Raw genomic sequence first — 22450 nt, forward strand, 5'->3', positions numbered from 1 at the left:
CCGCTCTCCTCTAGGCCTTCGCTCGCGTACCTAGATACGCAAATACCGTTGGAATATACATGGACAAACAGATCAGGAGGTGGATATGGGTGCTTGGTTGCGTGCAAATGCCCCATCACCCGCGTCTCGGCCCCTGGGCCAATGGTCTCTGTGCCCTGAACGCCACTGGTAGGTGGTTCAGCCGCCATGGCTTGTTTGGGGTTTTGACGGTGGCTCAAGGTTGCGTGCTAAGACAGATGGAGAGGGCGGGTGCGGCCAGGATAACACTGGTAGTTTTTTTAGTTGTCTCTGCCATCTTCAATTTCAATATCCACTTTGCCCCGGAGTGGCATACGGATACTCCGTATTGTCTCTCTTGTCTATCTTTTCTCTGAATTCCCACCCCCGGGGCCCCTTCGTTTTCTCTTGTCTGTTTGCCCGCCTGCGCTGTATCTGTACACTGTACTCCGTACGAGGTACTTCTATCTCGACTCATTCGCTTTGTCGAGTTGGCCGTGCCTCCCTTTTCGTCTGTACATTGCCCTCGCTGGCAGTTCACCAAAACCCCCCTACACGCCGGTCGGTTCCCTCGTTCGTCCCTTCACCGTGGATGGCAATTGCCCAATCTGCATAACCCCCTCCAGTCCTTGGCTGGTCCACCTCCAATCAACCCAATTTCCTCCTGCACATCGTCTTCCATCCACGACCGCCAACATCGACTCTCGCTCCAGCAGCTGCGCGCCTCCTCACCTTCAGTCGCTCTTTTAGGCCTGTTACCATTTTACCGTCTCATCAACAAACATCCCTCTCTGTCAAAACCAGAATCCTATGACCAGAAGACTTACTATCACTGGCAGCCGCTCCGAAATGGGCTTGCTTGAAGATTCGCCTGTCGAGCCCGAGACACCTCCCCCAAGCTGGACACCCGGCAGACACGACTTCTGGAAGAAGCCTTCAAGATGGCAGATTTGCATGCCCCGATTACGTCTGGTGTTGAAAATCATCGCCACGTTTGTCGGCTTCATTATTCTCATCAAAATAATGAGTGCAACACCTCCACCGCCGCCGCCCGAACCTGCTCCAGATATTCCCCCAGCCCCCGAAGTACCAGATGTTCCCGAAGTCATAGAAACCCCCGAAGTCACGGAGGTTCCGCCCCCTCCACCGACCGAAGATGAGTTGATGGAGATGACAATGGAGAATGCAAAGAAAGAAGAATGGATCTGGAAAGATTTCACAACGTATGTCACCGTACCACCCTTTGGCGGCCAATCATTGTCTCTGTCAATGTCCTAACCGCGTTAATTTGACTAGGCATGACGGTTTGACGCGTGGAACGTCGCACCTGCGCGCCTGCGAAACCGGTGAAATTGACTGCAAAAAGACAAATCCTCTTCTCGTTCGCTATGACGGCTATCGCGCGTTCCAAGAGCCCGTGGAACACATTGTCTCCTGCGTCGGCCCACGCGGTGTGCCATTGAACGAGAGTTATGAGGACGCTGTCTGGGCGTATCCAGGGCAAGCAAACGGTGAGCGTGTACGATTCTCCGTCCTTGGCTGGTGTCTGACATGAAAACTTTAGGTGCTGTTGAACCTACCCTTGGCTCCTACGAGGCATCCGGATTGGATGGGGGGGTATCTTTTGATCGTGTTGGCCGCTTCCAGGCTTATGGCATCGATCAGTGGGATGCCACCGACGTTGAAGAGATGAAGGAGAGGAGCGACGTCGACTGGGACATGGTTGACTGGGGTGAATTGCAGGACGATTGTGCCGTCGCCAACAAGCACCGTTTTCGGCCGCTTAAAGAGCGACCCGCGAATTCAATCCAGTATTCGAATCTTCGGCACAAACATGACACATCCTCCTTCAAACCAGTCTCCACTCTGGAATCTGGCACGGTCAACAAGGCAAAACGCACCGCGATTCTGATTCGTGTTTGGACTGGCGCGAAGTGGACTGCCGACGCTGTGATGAACATTCGGGCAATGATTGCAGAGGCCTCGCTGGCCAGCGGAGGCAAGTATCAGGTATTTCTCCTTCTTCACGTCAAGGACGAAAATGTCCCACTCTTTGTCGGTGAGGATGAACCGCGAGCGACGATCGAGAAGCACATCCCGCCTGAATTTCGATCCATGACAGAGGTCTGGAACCACGCTCAGATTCGGAGCTTGTATTCCAACCTGGCGGAGCATGCTTTTGTTGGCCGGTCGCCCTGGATGATCATCCAATGGTTCGCACGCAACCACCCCGAATTCGATTTCTTCTACCAATGGGAGTTCGACGTGCGGTATACCGGCCACTACTTGGACTTCTTCGAGGCCGTGGAAAATTTCGGACGCAATCAGCCACGAAAGGGCATCTGGGAACGAGCGGGCAGGGTCTATATCCCCTCAGTCCATGGCGATTTTGACACCGATTTCCGCAATTCGACCATGGAGGAAGATCCTCACCATGTGTGGGGGCCGGTATCCGTCGAAGGTGTCAAACCCCGTGGGCCTAAGCCGCCCAAAGAGGAGGAAGACAACTTCGAATGGGGAGTTGGTGAAGATGCCGACTGGATTGGGTTTCTCCCAAGCTTTAACGTGACCGGCACCGGTTGGTGGTTCCGCAATTATCTCTGGGGTTATGCTCAGGGCACGTCCACACCGAGGAGAGCAACGCTCATTGCCCAGGGCAGAGTCAGTCGGCGCGTACTGGACATCATGAATTATGAAAATGCGGAGAACGGGCATCACATTGACGCCGAGATGTTCCCTCAAACAATGTGTCTCCACCATGGGCTGAAATCCACCACGTTTCCACACCCCATTTTCGCCGACCGATTCTGGACTCCTCAAGCGTTGCAGTCAACGTTCAACGGCGGACCATTCGGCCAGGCTGGGGGCCATTGGAATAGCACGTTCAGCAAATGGAACGAATATGCCTGGACCAACATGACCTGGTATTACAGCTCTGCTCAGGCAATGCCCATCTTCCAACGCCTTCTCGGTATCACGGCGCTCGAAAGTGGTGGTCAAGAATGGGAGGATGTGTATGGCAGAACTGTCGTTCGGCCGATGCTGCTTCATCCCGTCAAGGGTGCGAAAACCTGGCAATGGACGGATGATGGATGGCAGCAGACTAACTCTCGAACTTGATCTATCCGCCAACACCAATGGTTGCCGCACAATCCGCTGGCATTCATTCTTACTTTGATTTTTGCATCAGCCCTGGAGTTTGGAGTTTGGAGGACCTGTTCGCGTCAGTCTGGCACTGCTCTACCGAACTTGTCGATTCTCCGACCCGCCCTCCAGCAGAGGGGGCTCTCGCAGATGTCGACCAGAGAACATTCATTCCTTGGAAAGAAGAGTTGTACATACTGGGCACGACTGTTTATTTTCCCATGACCGACTAGGGGACTTCGTTCCTCCCCATGAAACATGAGACACCGACACATACACGACAGAGGACTTCCAGAAACAGGACAGCTGGATATGGGCTTTTTATCAAGCTATGGAAAGCATGAGCTAAGCCCAAAAACTGAGTACTTTGATAGATAGAGATATGATCCGCCATTAGACGGCTGGAATAATCATAATGTAAATCCTCGCTGGCGATGGGACTTTTTCAGTTGGCATCGACGGTCCACTTCTAAGCGTGACAAGCTCATCAGATCCTGGTAAGTTACTGAATGGAGGAGCAGGCTTCACGAGAAAGTATTTGTGGACCACAGCCGGCCGTGAGAAAATGCATGAACCGGGCAACTAGCCATCATTATGCATGAATGGAAAGTGGCTGTGCCCACAATCTGACCGGGTTTGTCGCGACATGGACATGGACGAGGAACGACAAAGTCCCGAGTTGCGGGCGGGCTGCCACATGGGTTCCGCGTCTGTGCTTATCCAGGCCCGTCCGATGCCAGTCGAAACTGACAAGACCCAAATTATCCTCGTTGGCAGGGCATCTTTTCTCTGACCTGCCCAGAACCTCTCCTGGCCCAAACACAGATCAATGAGCGCTCATGCGGGTTACATGGCTGTTGAGACCTCATGTCCACAAATCCCTTCCGTAAGAGTAGTTCATTGAAAGGTTCTGGCGGAAGCAGCACTCCCACTCCTAGTCTCACATCGGATCCTCGCGGCACCAGTCCTGGCGCTCTTTCTCTTGATACCAGAGGTACGTGTGTGTCAAAGACGCCCTGGTGATTCCTCTGGCGTCTGCTGAAGCCCCCAAGCAGTCCACGGTCCGACGCAGAAACATGTGAACTTCGCTTCCCCTCCGGCCATCCCCATCTCGCCGGTCTCATATCCACCCTCGCCCGAGTCTACACGACAGGAGTTCCTCTCTGCGTTCCCCAGCCCGCACTCTCCTTTACCTGCACCGACAGACTATAGCCAAGCGCTCGCGAGCGATCCTTTCGCGGCCGAAGCTTCCGACGAGGATGATACCGCCATCGAGCAGGCATTGGAGAATGCGAGGGCGAACAATGAGATTACCGCGCCTGGGTCGATGGCGACAAAGGCCTCAAGAGAAGATGCCGTGAGAGAGACCCTGGGGCGATTTGCAAGCATTCCACGACGGCCGGTCAACAGTCAATCAGCTGCCGCGGGAAAGGACCTCTCGAAATCGGCCATGGACGTGGACGCCTTCAAGAGGATGTTGCTGACGGGAGATCGGGGTTCTTCTTCATCCCGCGAGACAGGGGTACAGAACATCCAGTCGGGCCCTAATCCTGTAAGTGACAGTGGTTCCAGTGCGGACACAGCATCAATCTCACAGCACTCGATATTCGAGACTGTACAACCTGCGCCGGATGAAAGTCCCCGAACTTCAGATGATCTAGAGGGCAATGAGGCGAACACATATCGTGCGCAGCTTGGGACTATCTCAGAAAAAGGAGAAAGACCCCCTCCGCCCAAGAGCAGACGCGGGAAGCCCCTCAAGGATCTGGGGACGGAGCAAGGTCCAACAGCCAAATTCGACAGCTTTATCAACTCGCTGGCGCTGCCTGGCAGCTACAATGCCAGCTCAGAAGCGCCGAGTCTAAGGTCGCCTCCGATTGACGACAGTTCTACCAGCGATCGCCTTGCGAGTGCGGGATATTCTGATACCCAGAAAAAGGTGCCTCCTGCGCCTCCATTAACTCGCCGGAAGAGCCAGCAAGCACCGAAGAAACCGGCCCTGGCAAGGAGCAGCTCCTCTCGCTATTCAGTTTTCAGCGAAACAGATGGACCTCCAAGCCCAGCCTTTTCCAGCTCCGGAACAAAGCCTCCTCCACCACCTCCAGCGCGGCGAGCCAACAGTACTGGCGACCGTCGTCCCTCAATCGACGTGGCTTCTATCCCAGAGAACGAGAACGTAACGGATACGGAATTCAGGCCAGGGTTACACTCCAGTCCTTCCTACTCGAAGCGGTTGAGCCAGGGACTCCCGCCTCCGCTACCGCCGCCCAGGCGAGGAAGAGGCTCAAGCCGAAGTAGCATGGAAACTACAAGGCCATCAATGGCGCATCTGGACGTGTCAGACGCTGGAGGAAGTGATTTGGGCTTTCCCAAGAGTGACCCCAGAGACATCTTGGCAGACCTTGCTGCCCTGCAACGCGAGGTAGATGCTGCTAGAGCAGGGGCGGGTCAGTGACGAAGAGATGATATTGATTGACGAAGAACAGCACTTGTATGATACGGTTATAGCTACAATAAGCATTGGTTTTTCCCATGCCTGGCACGCAGGTCGTCTCTTGCTCAGCTCCCTCCCTCCCGAAGGGATGTGTCCGGGGTACTGTATGTCTGGCATCGTTCGAGGCTTGCTCCTAGCAAGAGGCACTCATGTCACGTGAAGCTCCGCCCACCCATGACGTAGCCAACCGGAACTTGCCAGTCCTGCGACGTGCATGCATGGCGTTTCTGGGGAACCTCAAGTCCACGTCCAGTTTCCCTTGTGCTCTGCGCAACCTGCGAATTCCGACCATAACCCTTGACTCAGGCTCTCCTTTTCACCTTCACTTCTGTGCCGAACGCTATCCCTCCTTCACAAGGTCCTTATACGCCACCTTTTCTGTCACCTTGTCCCCCGCAGTAGTACCTATTCCAGCAGGAGGCCCCTCCGACTCCCCAGTACTTTCCTTCCACGCCGTCCTCGACCACGCTGCAAATCTATAATGGTTGCGTGATCCCTCTTTCTGTTCCCATCTCGACGGCAACCACTCCATTCGCTTGCCACACCCCGTCCAAGTCCACGGGGCCCGTCTCGGCTTTGGCTCCTGTATCGCAATCTCGTTCTTATAGAGGAAAGACACATCGCAACCATGCCCAACAGAGGCCCCACTCTGATCAACCGTACGTCGCGGTCCCTTTGTTTGAAGAAATGGCCATTAGTGAAACTAATCGAGTACGTATGCAGTCCCTCCGCCTCCCTCAGATCCTGCCACACCCAGCGAAATGGGTCCCGGCACTCCCAACTCCACCACCACCTCTCTCTCGGCGTTGTCTGTTGTCGCCATCAAAGACGGCGCAATGGGTCATGGCGGCCGAGGAGCAGCCGCATCTGCGAATACTCTTGAAGCCGAACGAGCCGACCGCATCTCCCGCCTTGCAGGCCTTGAGAGGGTTGCGACTTCTCGACCGACACCGCTGGGACACCTTGCCCCGGGCTCCGGCGCTCTCTATGGACAAGCCTTTGACAACGCGCCTCAATTCAAAGAACGAAGCACTGTTGGGAGCGCCAGTGCAACAGGCAGCGTGGGTGGCCGAACCACCTGGGCGAGTGGCAGCGTCGACTACGATGCAGACAAGATGAGAGGATCCTGATGACGGGGTCTCTAGCACAGGAGGATTCAGTGACGAAGACAAGGCAAGTCTGGTCGGATTTGGTGAAGGGGCAGGTAGCACAGTCAGCGGCCCCGTCTCCACTCCCTACAACACTCGTGCTTCTATTTCTCGACAAAGTACCAACGTCAATGCACCTTCCACCCCACGGACCGGGACTTTACCGATGTTTGGCTCTGGGCAGAGCACGCCCATGAGTGGCATTACTCCAAGTGCAGCTGCCGGAAGTACCGATCCTAAGATGATGGATGGGATGAGTTACGACCAGAATTTTCTCGACACGACGATGCAGCCAGCCCCTCCCATCGACGACCCCACTACTCATCCTCAAGCCCATCGATTTTCAGGGATGGGAACTGAAATGGCAGAGGAAGTCATGCGAGATCGACTTAGAGATCTGGAACAGGCGCAGCAGTCGATGCAGCCAGGGGACGGGCAGACATTGGGCAGATTTCCTTTCGAAAAGGAATAAGCTCATGGCGGCGGCGTTCAATTTTGCCCCTGCCGATGTACGAGTAGGGTCAGATCAAGCTAGAGGGTAAGACGACAGGGTTCCAGGGGCAAGATTGTTCTTGGTGGAATACGAACGAATGAGTTCTGCAACTGTACGATATCGATAGCCCGGGTTTGTAGTGGAAGCCCTTGAGACTTGCTCAGTGGTGGGTGGCGGGTGGCTTGTTTACGAGCCGTTGGGTTTGTTTACGTTCTTTTTAGGCGGGGATCGCCAGGGACTCGGGGAGAAGGAATGATACCTGTTACCAAAGTCCAGGAGAGATATTCGAGTCAGTTCACCGATAGCAGCTCATCCTGGATGAAACACTACTGGTCAACCTTAGGTGAACAGCGGGAGTATATCAATCATAGCAGCTCGTTGCTCGCCCTGTCGATGAGGCAACACATAAGGTGGCGAGGCTGAACATCCCTTTAAAGCAGCGGTCTAAAACCAGGCTAGTTGCTAGTCCAGGGCACTGGAGCCATGGCCCTGGCTAGGCAGCTGTCTTAAGTAAGCGCACAGCCATTTATTTGGGCCTCTAAGGGCCCGGACTAAACCATGCTAGGGGATGAACACCGTTAAGATGAAGTTTTCCATGACTGCGCCCAGGCTCTACCGCTAGCCTGGCATTCACGAAACTGGGTCATTCTTCCGCTGGACATTTTTTTTGGTCACCCTTCTTCCCTCCTCCTACTCTTCCCTCCACCGCCCCTCTCGTCACCCTGTCCAATTTGTGTGTCCCCTTCTGCAATCGCTGATATTAAGTTATCAAGTACGGAAAAGACTCGAATTGTGACAATCTCACCGCCACAAACGCCGCTGCCACCACCACCCGCACACTTCCTAGGCCGCCGGGCTTTGTTGTTGTTGATAACCCGACACAAATCTCTTGTGGGCGCTCGACTGTCTTTTCCTGCACACCCACGCTCCTCGTACGCGAAAGTCTATCCATCTTGACTGCTGGGCATACTCGACTGTGCTGGAGAATCCGCGGAAAATGGCTCTTACCCAGTTTGCCTGTAGGTGTCATCCTGGGCGACCGCCACGGCCGCGGCAAAATATGTCCGAGCCCTTTTGTTTAGCTAACTTCTGCATATGACAGACCGCACTCTTAAGGGGATCGGCGTCGTCAACGGTGCACCTACTTACGAGTCGCTCTCGGGTTTCGAAAGGTTCGATCTAACGCGTCGCCCGAACAGCCGCCCAGTCATGTTGCTAACTGTCCGCATGCCAGACCCCAAGGAAATCTGCGGTGCTGCTCCTACTCCCCCTGCGGCCGGTATTTTGCATGGGCCTCCCCTGAAAAGTATGATACCCAGAACGTGTACGAGATCCAAAGTGAGGTGGACTGACAGGAGACAAGGGTCAATATTATCGACGCTGATACAGGAGTCATCATCTCCACCCTTCCCGCCGAGAATGTTTTCGAGCTGGGCTTCTCGCCCAAGGGTACCTACATAATCACGTGGCAACGGCCTTCCAAAGATGACAACGGTGACGCCGTCAAGAATCTCAAGGTGTGGCTGGTCATTGACGAGAAGGCCCTGGCGGAAGGCGTCGACAAGGAACCGGTCGCCAGATTCGTACAAAAATCTCAGACTGGGTGGAACCTGCAATACACGCAAGATGAGACCTTTTGTGCGAGAGTGGTTACCAACGAAGTGCAAATCTATGAGAGCCACGACCTCAAGACAGTCTGGAATAAAATCCGGGTCGAGGGTGTGACGGACTTTGCAGTGTCTCCCGGGAAGAGCCACACCATTGCAGTCTTTGTGCCAGAGAGAAAGGTAACCTCCAAGATTTGTCGCGGGCATGTTTTATATGCTACTGGGACCTGACCGGAACAATAGGGACAACCCGCTGCTGTCCGAGTGTACAACGTGCCCAACCTCAACACGCCCATATCACAGAAGAATTTCTTCAAAGGCGACAAAGTTCAGCTCAAGTGGAATGACCATGGCTCTTCCTTGATTGTGCTGGCACAAACTGAAGTCGACAAGACCGGCAAAAGTTACTACGGGGAGACCACACTCTACCTCCTTAGTGCCAATGGCGGCTTCGACTCACGGATAGATTTAGGTGGGTGACTGACTGGTTTCTTGCTCCGAGTTGCAAGTGCTAACTTGTGCGGTAGACAAGGAGGGCCCCATCCACGACGTTGCTTGGTCACCGAAGTCAAACAGCTTCGCTGTTGTGTACGGCTATATGCCGGCCAAGACTGTGATATTCAACGCCCGAGCCCAGCCAGTGCACACATTCCCCCTCGGACCGCGCAATACTGTGCTCTTTTCACCCCATGGGCGTTTCGTTCTTGTGGCCGGTTTCGGAAATCTTGCTGGTCAGATGGACATTTATGACTTGGAGAAAGACGTCGCCAAGATTTGCACCATCGAGGCGAGTAATGCAAGCGTGTGCGAATGGTCGCCTGACGGCATTCATATCTTGACCGCAACCACGTCGCCCCGACTGCGAGTCGACAATGGCATCCGGATCTGGCATGCTGGTGGCTCTCTGATGTATAACGAGGATCTGAATGAGCTCTATCACGTTTGTTGGCGGCCGCAACCGGCCGATGCTCATCCTCTTGGTGCTAACCCGCTCGCCGATGTTCCCACCGCACATAGTAGTGCGATGGAATATATGGCAGCTCGGAAGACGCCCAGCAAACCTGCTGGTGCGTACAGACCACCAGGCGCTCGTGGACAGGTGACGCCTCTGGCCTTCAAGCGCGAAGACGAAGGTGGTGCCGCCTTCGTTCGCGAGGGCATTTCGTCATTCTCAAGCAACATCAATGGTTTCGGAAAACCTCGGCAACGCATTGTTCCAGGAGCCGAGCCCGCTGAAGAAAAGACACCGCTCCCTCCTGGCGCTGCTCCTGGAGGGGGCGTGAGCTTGACGGGCACCGGGGAGGGGGCAGATGGAGAACCCTTGTCCAAGGCGGCTAAAAAGAACGCAAAGAAGAGAGAAGCAAAGAAGGCAGCGGCAGCGGCTGCAGCCCGCGAGCAACACCACGGTGGAGGGCCGGCCAGTAACCTTGCACCGGAGCAACGACAACAAGGTGGGAGGGGAAAGAGTCCGAGTCGGAGCCCGGATGGTCGTGGCCATCAGCGCAGTCGAAGTAGGAATTATGTGCCTGCACCTGGTCTTGAGCCACCCAGTGGGCCGAAGAAGGAACGGAGCAGGAGCAACAGCCGACGACAACGTGGTGATACGAACAGCTCAACTTTTGATCGTCACCACCCATTTGCAAACGGCACGCCTAAGGGGCCTGCACAGGGAGCACCCAATGCCACTCCGCAGAGCAAGACACCTCGCACGAACGCGCCGACGAGTATCAACACGACTATTCCCATGCCCACACCTCCGCCTGTTCCTCAAGCGTCACAAATCCCTCCCGAATTGGAAGTCACGTCGCCCCTGACCCCAGGCGGCAACCCTCAGGACAAGAAGATCCGAGGCCTGTTAAAGAAGATCAGGGCGATCGAGGATCTGAAGATGCGCTTTGCTGGGGGCGAGAAGCTGGAGGATACGCAGATGAGGAAGATCCAGAGTGAAGAAGGGGTCAGGAAGGAGCTGGCGGCGTTGGGATATTCTGCGTGAGAACATTTGTTTGGCCGATGATACGTTGGTCTTGATTTCTGCGCCGTCGATCTTTTTTTTTTTCACAGCATGGGAGGATGTCTGCCTTCAAGTTCGAACCGGTCACGGCCATTGAGGGAACAGCACAAACCGAGCCTCACTCTTCCTCGGCAAAGGGATCTATCTACCTGCCTGTCGATGTGACACGCATTTGTCAGGTCGGACGTGGTGGCTGCTATCCTTGGATCGGCGGAACATCTGAGTTGTCGGAACATGTTCTTGCTTCTCCGTCGTCGTCGGCTCGCTACGCGGCATTAATGTCCGGGCGCTGTGTCAAGCGGATCGATCCAGGACCCGCATCACAGCCAACTTGCAATGGCTACGGGAGGGTTTTTTTTGGTCAAGCGGGGCGTGCGTACTGCGTTGCTGCTGTTTGCGTGGGGCTTGGTTTCGACATAACTTACTCATTTTGCATAGCGAGGGAAGCGTCGATGGATCGAGGACAAACGCCAGACGGACAGATAGATAGATAGGTAGATCGGTAAGATTAGGTGGATTGCCGGCCCGAAAGGAGCCCACGAAACGTCAGTCGAGGCGCGTACCACGAATCATGTCGATACCGGCGAACAGCCAGCCAGCAGTAATATGACATGCATGCACGCGTGCATGGACAAAGGGTGAGCGAATGACCATGTGTGGAAGGAAGTAATCAACCGGCTCCAAGCACGAGGAAACTAAATAGAAGAAGAGAAGAAAAAATATCACAAGATGTCCAGTCAAGGGGAGATAAAAAAGAAACAATGCAGTCAAACGTAAGGTGCACGATCTCTGAGATATATGTTATATTATGATATATATTTATTATTCCCAATATGATGCGATCGATGTGAGCCGCCAACGCAAGCCAACTGGGAACCGTAGACGGCAGTTGAACATTGCGATTCCCAGTGAAATAATCCATCCTTACCTTTAAAAAGGGCGGAATGGATTATTGTTGGCGGCTCGAACAACAAAAAGCCGCCCTCCCTCTGCCGTGGTGAGGCGTGGGCCAACGCTGGAAAGACGAGGCCAAGGCGTGACGACGACAGAATCGGGTGGGGAGGTCTTTTGCAGGGGGTTTGATCTTTCGCGAAGAATACTGAGCCTGGGATTGAGTCAAGGTATTGATCTCGCCTTGGGCTCCACCTTGCATCGCGATGAGAGGCGTTGATATGGATGAGAGGTATTGGGGTGACGGAGGAAGAGAAAGGGGGTGGGCAGTCCTGAAGGTTTGGGCCCAGCAACTCATGAGGGACAAGGGAAAGGATGAAGGAGACGGGCGTGGAAAGACAGAGAGCAGATAATGCATTCAAAAGGGGACCATAGAAGGTAACTCTGGCGGAAGCTGACCAAGAGTTCAGGAAGAAAGATGCCATCGACGGCCCAATCCACTCCAACACATTGAGAGGCTTGAGCTGTCACTTCGACGGCGCGTAGGAAACATTGGGACTTCGAGATTTCGGGTATCGTACAAAGCATCTGTCCTGTTTCGCCAACATAAGAGAACCAATCCCTGCTTGTAAGACACGAGCAGGCTCGCGGCTTTTCAACTGTGACGAGCTGCTAGGGGCGCTCATGTGAACAGTCTCCTCGAGGACGCAGCCGACTCGCGTTCAAGAGCCTTTTTTCCATTCAAGATCTTCATACCCCTGCTTCTCGCTGGCGTCGGGCTCATCATGTCGACATCCTCATCTCCATCTTCATCATCAATGCGGAACCCTACGCTCTTCGTAAAAAGGTTCATAGGTTTCTTCGTTGCTGCCACATCACCCATGTCATCAAGAATGCGGTCCATACCCTCGACATCCAGATCGCCGGACGCGAGCAGTGTTTGGTCTGATGGGGCAGCTATCGCCTGGGCAGACGGATCGGAGACACTAGAATTTGAAGAAAGCGGGTTTAGTGAGAGGATGAGACGGTGAGATGTCTGTATGAGGAAGTCTGGAGGATAGTGTGAATTGTCGAAAATGCTAGTCCCGGAGAACACGTTGCTTGAAGGTTCTGAGCCAGGGAGGAGACTGAGAGATAACGGTTCTTGGCCTCCTAAGCTTGCACGCGAAAGGCGGACTGGTTTGGATTCGCCCTTCCAGAAAGAGAGGATGGAATGAATGTATACATTTTCGTCCGCGTAGCTGATGACCACGGACTCGTCGTGTGCGACACGGTTCGGAGTCTTTTCTTCCACGTAGATGGATCCGTAGCACCGTTTCCCGTTAGATTGTGACGGGTCACTCGCTGATGTCGAGCCTTGGAATAGACCCTCGGATCGCACCTTGCGGGTCGATGGAGTCATTGGTGCCAAAGAACCAGACGCTGGTTGTGCCTCAGGATAGGAAGATTTCTGTTTGAGCTCCACAGAAGGCAAGATGTGTGATCGAACTGCAAACCGAGTCAACGAGCCACCTTGAATGCCTGAGATGTTTCCGTGTCCACGAAGGAGATTGGCTCCAGAGCTGGAAGATGTAGGTCCCACGGCCTCTAGGTCCCAAATTCCCCATTCGCCATCTTCGAGCAAAGCTGTGACAGCACGGCCGCCGATGAGCCACCTTGCATCCAGGACTTCTTTTCGTCTCTGCTGGACAACTTGCGGACTCTCCTGCCTGAAGGGCGGGAGCAATGTGATCAGAAATTTCCCTCGATCACTGCTTGGGACCCTCATTGACCGTGTGCTGGAGACAGAATCAGCTGTTGCAGTAGATCCTCTACGCTCTCGAGTGTGTGTCGGAAAAATCTGGTAGACCTTGACAGTGGAATCCGCAGGAACCGTAATGAGCAAGGTTGAATGTCGTTCCGCAGGGTACGGAGAAGTATTGAACGAAACCCTCGCACTCATGCACGAGGAACGGAGGTACATCCTTCTGATGGGGACACGGTAATCTGTGTTCGCTGTAAGTCGATTATTGTGTAGCGGAAGTTGGTGAACTAGTAACAATCCCGCTCCAGTGCACGACACTGACGCAACAAGGAGTGACCAGCGTTCGGAGTCGGACTCTGCATTCCCCCGCTTGGATTGAGATTGTGAGCGCATCTGAGGTTTTGCTTGAGTCTGCTCGTCGGCGTCCTCTTGTTCTCTCGAGGTGACTCCTGTGTGAGTAATTGCGATGTCTGAGACGAGCTGTTGATGGGAGTTTGAGCCTTCTATCTTCACAATCTGGACGTCCATCTTGGAAATGTCGTGCACTTCTGGAGCGGGTGGATCGAGAGGAGCAGATATGACTCGAACACTAAGATCAGTGCAAGCGGCTGCAACGATGATACGATCGTGGTAAACGGCTGGCCATGACTCTGGAGGAGCTTGAGCGAGATCCTTGACAATATGTGGCACTGCAATTCTCAAGGCTGCCGTTCCCAATGGTATATCGACATGCCGAATCACATCTCGAAATGGTACGGACGGGTCGACTTCGTCCTCATATTCTTTGAACTCAGCAGGGCCCGTCTCGACTTTTGCTTCCGCTGCCGCATCATCGTCCTCGTCGTCGACATCGATGACCACGGGTTCGCTCCTCGAGGTCCCGTTTATCTTTGGTGGCGGAACGTCTTTCTTTGGTGGCTTGAATCCCTTGCCAGCGTACCACACAAGACGCAAGCCTTGCTCATGCCCGTAGACTATGACAGTAGAGCCATTCGACGACTGCCGAGGGTAGACATGCGATCTGAATGCTTCGTGTGGGAGTTCGTAGCTGGATTGTAAACTTAGACGAGGCTACATTGATCGCGAAGTTGGACTTACCTGAGCTGCCATCGCCCTTTCTGTCTCACGGCCGATCGATTCATTCTGCCAGACTCTGTTGTCGCCTCGAAGCAGAAGGAGCAAACGAATAATTAAATTAGGTGGTTGTCATAAATTTGTGGCCAGGACGGTGCGCAGTTGATGCGAAGTTGAACCGCAACTTTTGGATTTCTCCGAATCGCGTCAGCCACGCGTCGAGCGCCGTACATTCACCTCTTTTTTTACCGCAGCACAATATGTGGCCAAACCCATCATAACAGCAAAGGTACATGGCACCACTGGAATAGATATGCTTGTCAGCTCTAATCCATTCTGCCTGGGCCTCATGTCTGTCGACCTGGTCCCGTCACTCCAGAGCTATGACTTCAATCCAGTCGCTCGGCCTCCATGAGCCCAGCGCTCTGCCATACCTTGTTGCCGCCTCGATCCTTCCCTCTGATCCTCCCGCTTCACTGTATAAATGGACACTCTCGCGGGTGTACGACAAAGATGCTTCGAATTTCGTGGAAGAGGAGGTTCTCCTCACAGAACACGCCGTCGTATGGTCCAGGAATGGTGCAATTGAAAGAGCGCTCAACCTCAGTGTGGAAGGGGAGACTATTCTCCATGCTTTTGTCACTCGATTTGGTGAGCCAGGAAATCATGACAAGGCCAGTCAACAGCGGCACTCAGCCGAGAAGCTATCAGAGCGGGGCTTAGTGGTGGTGTTCAAGACTCAGGTTCACATATTCCTTCTCTCCGGCGATAGCTATGTTTTCCCTCTCTCCTTTGAGGTTGAATCTGCGTTTCCTTATTCATCTGGCTTCATTCTACAGCGAAAACTGGGTGATGAGGAATCTGTTGGCTACGTTGAACAGGTTCACCATGACCTGAGCACCATCAACGAGACTCTGACTTCTATCGGTGGCAACAGCTCAAGACCGTCGCTGGTCTTGCCAGAGAAGCGCCACTCAGACCCTAGGATGATGTCTTCCAACTCCAGTGGCATGCCCAGGACCTTTGCATTGAGCGAAATAATGTCAGAGTTAGGCCTCGTTGTATGGAGTCGCAACCGGAAAGGTGAAGCTCTCGAAGAATGCAATGCTCTTCCACGTTCAGAGAAATTGATCTTCGTGACTACTGGGGACGAATGCGGCGCTGAAAGCGGCTGCGATCAACCTGTCAGCATGGCTTTGACCTTCAACCAAAAAAATACTACCTTCACACTCTGGCATGTCGGTGGGAACGTTATAACCGAGCCCCAACAACCACGGAGTAAGAAGGATGGCGGCACCAAATCTCGCGCATCTTTGAGGAAGAGTTCAAACGTCTACAGTCGAGAGCCTGCCACCCTCAGGGAAAGCCTTTTAGGATCCCGTCCTCCGTATCCTGATGGTGGGCCATTCTCTTCTCTAGAGGAGCAGAAATCCTTCCCAGCAAATGACCTGGCTTCTCAATTAGGGCCCGAGTTTGGCGATGTCGGAGTGCAAACTAGGTCAGCCCGCAGAGTCAGTTCGATGCTGGCACGTACAGATTTGGGTACTGCAACAGATCGAAATACATCCAACGACCTCGCAGTGGGCCATGCAGGTCGACAGAGTCTGAATAGGGCAGGCAGGCGAGGCGAATCAATCGGAAGCTTCAACGATCGGCAGAGCCTTGGTTTTCGACGAAGGAGCTCTTTTCCGACCAATGCATCTATTTTCAGCAATGGTACCTCGTTCATGGACATTTCAGCTCGGGGACTTCTAGAAGAATTTGACCCGTTGCGGCAATCTACCCGCCTCGAAGATGATATTTTGGACGGTCCAGAAATCAATCTACCCAAAAGTGTTGGGTTTTTTAAAGTAAAAAGCTTTCCCAGACGGCATACATCTCCCGAGTCCAGTCCAGCGTTGGAAACGAAGGTTTTGCAGCTGTCCAGGAGTGGCTTCTTCGAGCAAGATGGTAAGCGAACGAGGGACGTCTATCTTTGCGTGCTGGACAAGAGCATCCAAGAGATGACCATAGTCAGAGTTCTGGTGAAAAGCCACATCCACGGCTCTACAAGGAAATCGACGGTCTCGAAGCATTCGTTTGAGCTCAAAGTTGCTGAAATCCGCAGACTACCAGGCATAAAGGACGCTTGCACGGTCGTGGATAGATCTATCCAGCGATTGGTCGTCCTAACACAATCTCGGTCACAGATGGTTGGCTTGCAACTCGAGTCGCCCTGGTCTCCGTCCTTCCAGATCGGACTTCCCGCTCGATTCGCAGTCTACGATCCGTTCCTGAGCTCTCCGTCATCTAGCCCTAGAAAGGATAAAGATACGGGAATCAGGAGGGTTATACCAGGTAAAGATATACAGATTCAAGCATTGCTCGACTCAGGAATGCAAGCACAGATCTACGCGATAGACCAAGACATGCGCCGGCATGCACTGAGAATCCGACTTGCTCCTCGAGATCCTCTTGTGCAAAAGGTTCTCAAAGTGTGTCACATGGTGCTGGGTTCAAACCAACAGGAAAGCCTTCTCGTTGCATTCTGGGAGGTCTCAAGGTGGTTGAGAGGCAAAGCGCCACCAGTGACCTCGGAATGGACAGCACTGCTGGTAGTGCTCTTCTCGCTGGGAGTTCCTTTCATCAGCGGTCAACCTCCACAGTCGACGCCCACGCGCCGTCGAAACAAAGCGGCTCTTCGCTCCAGCAGTGGGAGTTCCATCGACCTTACGAATTACGAACTCATGCATCATGCAGATGACGAAATATACCAAACCTCTGGAATGCAAGGGCCCGCTTGGGACTGGATGTCGCGGAAGCCCCTTGGTGCAACGGTGGTGACCCCAAAATCAAAGCACTCCCGAGCGGCGAGCTCGGCATCTTTCTCTGAAAGTACTTCCGATAAGAAGAACGCCTTCTTGATTTCATGTATAGCACTGGCAAGAGAGTACACTCAGACTCCGATAGGGGAAAGTGCCCTCGGACCGGAGGGTTATTTGCCAACTTCGATTAACAGGGACCGAGAGCAACGATGCAATGCTATACCTAGCATTTTACTAGGTCTGCATCTCCTTTATGAGGAAGACAAACTTAACACGATGGCAAATCCCGGTCGAAAGGACACAAGAAACAGGCTGTTGCTCGTTCTTATTCAGCTGGGACATTGGCTTGGATGGGGAGACTGGAAGTCTGGGAGCAAGACCTACTATGGACACGAATCTGAAGTGGTCACCGACTATTTGTACGACGATTCATTACTCGATGGTCTGCGAATTCCATCCCAACCATTTCCGCCGCCGTCAATTTACGAACATTTTGAAAAGTGGATTACCGGATTCTCACCTGCTCCATTCTTGACGTTGACTCGTGTATCTGGTTTGCCACAGCCGAGCAATCATGACCATCCATTGTGGCTGCAGGCAGCGGATTTAACACCCCGAACGCTGGCTTTACTGTCCTTCATCGATCAATCGAAGGATCAGCTCAACCCCCACAAAGCAATCGCAGTTCTGTTTAGGTCAGGGTTCAATGAGAGCATCTTGAGCACACTTCCTGATGGAGTAGCTGCTGCCTTCCATCAAACAATTGCAACGAACCGGTACAGGGCGGACAGAATCGGGGACCGAGTCAATCAGCTTATCCTAGGACGAAATGCTGCAACTCCACGAACCGACGATCTCGCTCACAACTCCTACAAGGCACAGTTGCTACCATCGTCACACGAAGCTCTAAAGGACTATCACGCCGTCTGCTCGTCTGCAATCGAGGCGGAAACACTTCAGAGATGGGACGCATCCTCTGAGGCCGACCGACATGTTATCAGCAAATTGATATTCAATGAAGACCGTCGTTTCATGGAAGCCTCCAAGCTTGTCAACCAGACAAAGCCTCCGGTGGTTGAGTGCATTCCCCAGGTTGGCTGGAGTGACGTGGACTTGTTAGAGGCACAAAAAGATCTGGCGCATCACGTCACCCGCAGGACCTTGTCCGTGGCTGCAGGCCGAGGGATGATGCATTTCAGTGCTCGTGTACCCCTGCTCACTGAGAGGGTGCCCATACCTGCTTTCAGTCTGCAATGTATCCTGAAACCGCGTAATGCCAGCGAGGATTCTCAAGCCATGACTTTTAGCGCCGACAAGATCTCGTTCACGGAAGAGAAAGTGGCTTGGGCCTTCTTCCACAACGGCGTCTCGATGGGTCTCATGATTTCGACCGAAGCCAAAGGGATCAACACCTCGTGGATCCTGTTCAACAAGCCGCACGACTTGACAAACCGTCACGCTGGATTTTTGCTTGCTTTGGGTCTCAATGGACATCTGAAAACGCTGGCCAAATGGGTTGCATTCAAGTATCTCACGCCCAAGCACACGATGACATCTGTCGGACTCTTGCTGGGGCTATCAGCCTCTTTTCTGGGGACCATGGACACGCTGATAACGCGCCTGCTCTCCGTGCACGTCACCCGTCTGCTGCCGCCCGGTGCAGCTGAGCTCAATCTGTCCCCATTGACCCAAACCACTGGAATTATGGGAATTGGGCTTCTGTATTACAATTCTCAACACCGCCGCATGTCTGAAGTCATGCTATCCGAGATTGAAAACGATGATCCGGAAGAGGGTGTTGCATTCGACCACGTCCTTCGCGACGAGGGTTATCGACTTGCGGCCGGATTTTCTCTAGGCCTCATCAATCTTGGGCAGGGCAAACGCCTCCATGGTCTTCATGATATGGGTGTTGTGGGACGCCTTCTCACCATCGCCGTGGGCACGAAGAATGTGAACATGGTCCACGTCCTCGACCGCGCAACTGCGGGGGCTGTTATGGCCATTGCTTTCATTTTTATGAAGACCAATGACGCGGTTATCGCGAAGAATGTCGATATTCCAGATACATTGCACCAATTCGACTATGTCCGACCAGATATCTTCCTTCTCCGGACTTTGGCTCGACATCTGATTATGTGGGATTCAATTGAGCCAACGAACGATTTCATTCGAGTGGCGCTTCCCGATCCCTACAAGTCGAGGATTGATTTGAGGGCGACGAAATTTCTCAGCACCGAAGACATGCCGTTCTTCAACATTGTTGCCGGTATCTGCTTCGCTATCGGGCTGAGGTTCGCTGGCTCTCAACGACAGGACGTCCGCGACCTCCTCGTCTCTTACCTGGACCAATTCATCCGCCTGAGCCGGCTACCCGCACACAATTACGATTCGCGAGTGACTCTGAATAGTGTGCGCAACTGCCTCGACACCCTTGCCCTGGCTTCAGCCACCGTCATGGCTGGTTCCGGCGATTTGATCATCATGCGCCGTCTGCGGGCTCTTCATGGACGCACAGACGGCGAGACGCCATTCGGAAGCCACCTTGCGGCACATATGGCGCTTGGTGCGTTGTTCCTCGCTGGCGGCACACGTACCTTCGGAACCTCAAATCTAGCAATCGCAAGCTTGTGCATCGCCTTCTACCCGATATTTCCTAACGACATTCTCGACAATCGTGGCCACCTTCAAGCTCTGCGTCATTTATGGGTGCTTGCCGCTGAGGGACGGTGCCTCGTCGCAAGAGATGGTGACGCCGGTCGCTCGGTCTCAGGGGGCATGACCGCTCGCATCCATCTGAAAAATGGTGAGACGCAGACAACCCGCTTGCCAGGGTTGATACCAGAGTTCGACACCATCAAATCCATCGATATCAAGGGTGAGGGGTTCTGGGATGGGCATCTCGATTTCGAAGCGGGAGGGAAAATGCTGAGAGAAAAGATCAAAAGCGAGAATGCCGTGAATGTTGTCCTTCGACGCCGCGCGGCGTACGACGAGCCTCCGAAGAACCTTTTCACGGCGGACTTCCAAGCCAAAGCTTGGGCGATGGGAATTCCGAGTATTGACCCTAATGCTGTTCCTTCTTATACCAGCACGGTCGCCATCAGCTCCACATCCGGAGCTGGCGCCGTGACCAGCCTTGCGAAGACGGGAATTCCAAACGCATTCGAATGGATTTTTGAAATCGAGGCTCTGAAGGACTTTGATCCTGCGGAACGGGCGCTGGTCCTAGGCCCCACGCCTCTCGATGCGGCAGAATTGAGCAGAGTCACTGTTGTGGATTCTCGACTGGAGTTCGAGAAGGGAATTCTCCCTACGGAACATGAGGCAGAGCAAAGGGTCGGTGTAGAAAAGAGACACATGGACAAAGATAAACTGTGGCAGTTGAGACTGTTGTTTGCCTGGTTTGATCGATGGGAGAGGGAGGATGAGGAGCGTGATCAAAGAAAGCAAACAACTGAGCGATATGGGAGAAGCTCTGCACGGGATACTGACGGGGATGAAGGTGCAGATAAGTGGTTCTCGGACCGTGGTGGGGCTTGGCTGAGAAGAGAGGTGATCGAGAGGCTGAGGTGGAGGGTGTGGCATCTGACAACAGGAACGCGCGATGGGGACGACGAAGCCAGCGACCACGACGCTGACGAGATGTTGTGGCGATAATGGTCACCTCCGCATGTCAACGATCTGAAAAAAGGACGCGAGCGGCCCCTTTCGAAGTCGTGACGGCTTTGTTTATCCACTTATAATTGCGAACAGGTAACTCACACGCGATGTGTCTCTCCTTCCGAGACTAGTTGCACACAAACGAAAGGCGAAAAGGAAACAGCAATGTGGTAACGACAAAAGTTGCATTCATGGACGCATTTGAACCGGAGTAACGCTTCCTCGAACCTGATACACCACGCACAGATCCTACCTACAGTACAGTCGACAAGACAGTGGCAAGCCTCGAGGGATGTTCAGAGTCGCCATAGAGAGTGTGTGTGAGTGAGAGAGAGGGGTTGATAAAAAACAATTACCACATCGTTATTGTATTGTTATCATGGAAAACCGTCCGTCTACCTGAGGTATTCCGCTCTTTGAGGCGATCGAATGGGAAAACAAGAGCGCATGCGTTGTCGATACTGTACTGTATTATCATTGTGGGGATCATCATCTATATCCATCTCCCTTCTCAGCCAGGTAGTATAGTATCTCTCGGTCCCAAGAAATCTTTTCATTCGTTCATCTGTGCGCCACCCTTCAATCTTCCTGTAGAGGGAGCAAGCAAGCAATCAATCCCGCTCGCTCTGACGGTTGTGTCGTGATGGATGTTTTCCATTATCTAGATATCTATCCCTGACAATCAATGACAATGACAGCAATATAGGCATTCTCTCTCTCTCGCATTCTGTCTGCACTGCTACTTTGGCGAGGCTGGTACGTACGTATGTTCTGTCTCCTGCCTGCCTGCCTGCCTCCTGCCTGTTGACGAATTTCCACGGCGTGCGTGCCTCGGGCGAGAGTCAAGTCAACTATGGAATCATCCAAACACCCCAAGAAACCCAGCACCACGTCGCAGATGGATGAATGATCCATTGAAGGAAGGAAGCTTGGCCGGGAGAAATCACAGGAATTCTTCCTTTTGTGGGTCAATGACCACTGGGGGGTAATTAGGATACGAGAGGATGCCTTGGCGGAGATCACAGCATGAACATCACTGTCGGGAAGGGGGTGGGGGGAAGCGGCAAGAAGGGGAATGGAAATTGACTGCGAGACGGCGTGGACGTCGTAGAGCCTCCCTGGAATATCTATCATGCCACTACTAACTAGACTGTGGGTTAGTCGCCCGTGAGGTTTTCCGGTCAAACAAACAACTTTGGGAACGATGTTAAACATAGCGAGGAAGTGCGGAAGTCTTTCGGTCGACCCGAATGGCCCGGGGAAAGTAAAGCCGTCTTCGTACAGGTCGACATGGCTAATCTATCCCAACAGCAAACCCAGCACAGGGAATTACGGTCGTATTGCTCGTAGATAAACTCAAAGGAATGTTCTACTGGCGCC

General features: G+C 53.4%; 6 protein-coding genes across 6 annotated transcripts; 5 read left to right on the forward strand and 1 right to left on the reverse strand.

Moving 5' to 3' along the window:
• Positions 1-846: 846 nt before the first annotated feature.
• On the forward strand, positions 847-3117 carry AYL99_07595 (hypothetical protein; the record flags this gene model as incomplete). The annotated part of the gene is made up of 3 exons (XM_018839104.1): positions 847-1220; positions 1294-1508; positions 1562-3117. The coding sequence occupies 3 exons, from the start codon at positions 847-849 to the stop codon at positions 3115-3117; spliced, it is 2145 nt and encodes a 714-aa protein (XP_018691872.1).
• Positions 3118-4008: 891 nt separating this feature from the next.
• AYL99_07596 (hypothetical protein) lies at positions 4009-5596 on the forward strand (the record flags this gene model as incomplete). Its single annotated transcript, XM_018839105.1, has 2 exons — positions 4009-4135; positions 4197-5596. The coding sequence occupies 2 exons, from the start codon at positions 4009-4011 to the stop codon at positions 5594-5596; spliced, it is 1527 nt and encodes a 508-aa protein (XP_018691873.1).
• A 667-nt stretch (positions 5597-6263) lies between these two features.
• On the forward strand, positions 6264-7255 carry AYL99_07597 (hypothetical protein; the record flags this gene model as incomplete). The annotated part of the gene is made up of 3 exons (XM_018839106.1): positions 6264-6294; positions 6359-6696; positions 6758-7255. The coding sequence occupies 3 exons, from the start codon at positions 6264-6266 to the stop codon at positions 7253-7255; spliced, it is 867 nt and encodes a 288-aa protein (XP_018691874.1).
• A 1018-nt stretch (positions 7256-8273) lies between these two features.
• Positions 8274-10876, forward strand: AYL99_07598 (hypothetical protein; the record flags this gene model as incomplete). Its single annotated transcript, XM_018839107.1, has 6 exons — positions 8274-8295; positions 8379-8448; positions 8511-8582; positions 8640-9063; positions 9127-9355; positions 9411-10876. 6 exons carry the CDS (start codon positions 8274-8276, stop codon positions 10874-10876), a joined length of 2283 nt encoding a protein of 760 aa, XP_018691875.1.
• A 1591-nt stretch (positions 10877-12467) lies between these two features.
• AYL99_07599 (hypothetical protein) lies at positions 12468-14671 on the reverse strand (the record flags this gene model as incomplete). The annotated part of the gene is made up of 2 exons (XM_018839108.1): positions 12468-14577; positions 14628-14671. 2 exons carry the CDS (start codon positions 14669-14671, stop codon positions 12468-12470), a joined length of 2154 nt encoding a protein of 717 aa, XP_018691876.1.
• Positions 14672-14986: 315 nt separating this feature from the next.
• AYL99_07600 (hypothetical protein) lies at positions 14987-21067 on the forward strand (the record flags this gene model as incomplete). Its single annotated transcript, XM_018839109.1, has 1 exon — positions 14987-21067. The coding sequence occupies one exon, from the start codon at positions 14987-14989 to the stop codon at positions 21065-21067; it is 6081 nt and encodes a 2026-aa protein (XP_018691877.1).
• Positions 21068-22450: the final 1383 nt, after the last annotated feature.

The sequence above is a fragment of the Fonsecaea erecta genome (genome assembly GCF_001651985.1).
Source record: "Fonsecaea erecta strain CBS 125763 chromosome Unknown Scaff6, whole genome shotgun sequence".
In the NCBI taxonomy this organism is placed as follows: domain Eukaryota; kingdom Fungi; phylum Ascomycota; class Eurotiomycetes; order Chaetothyriales; family Herpotrichiellaceae; genus Fonsecaea; species Fonsecaea erecta.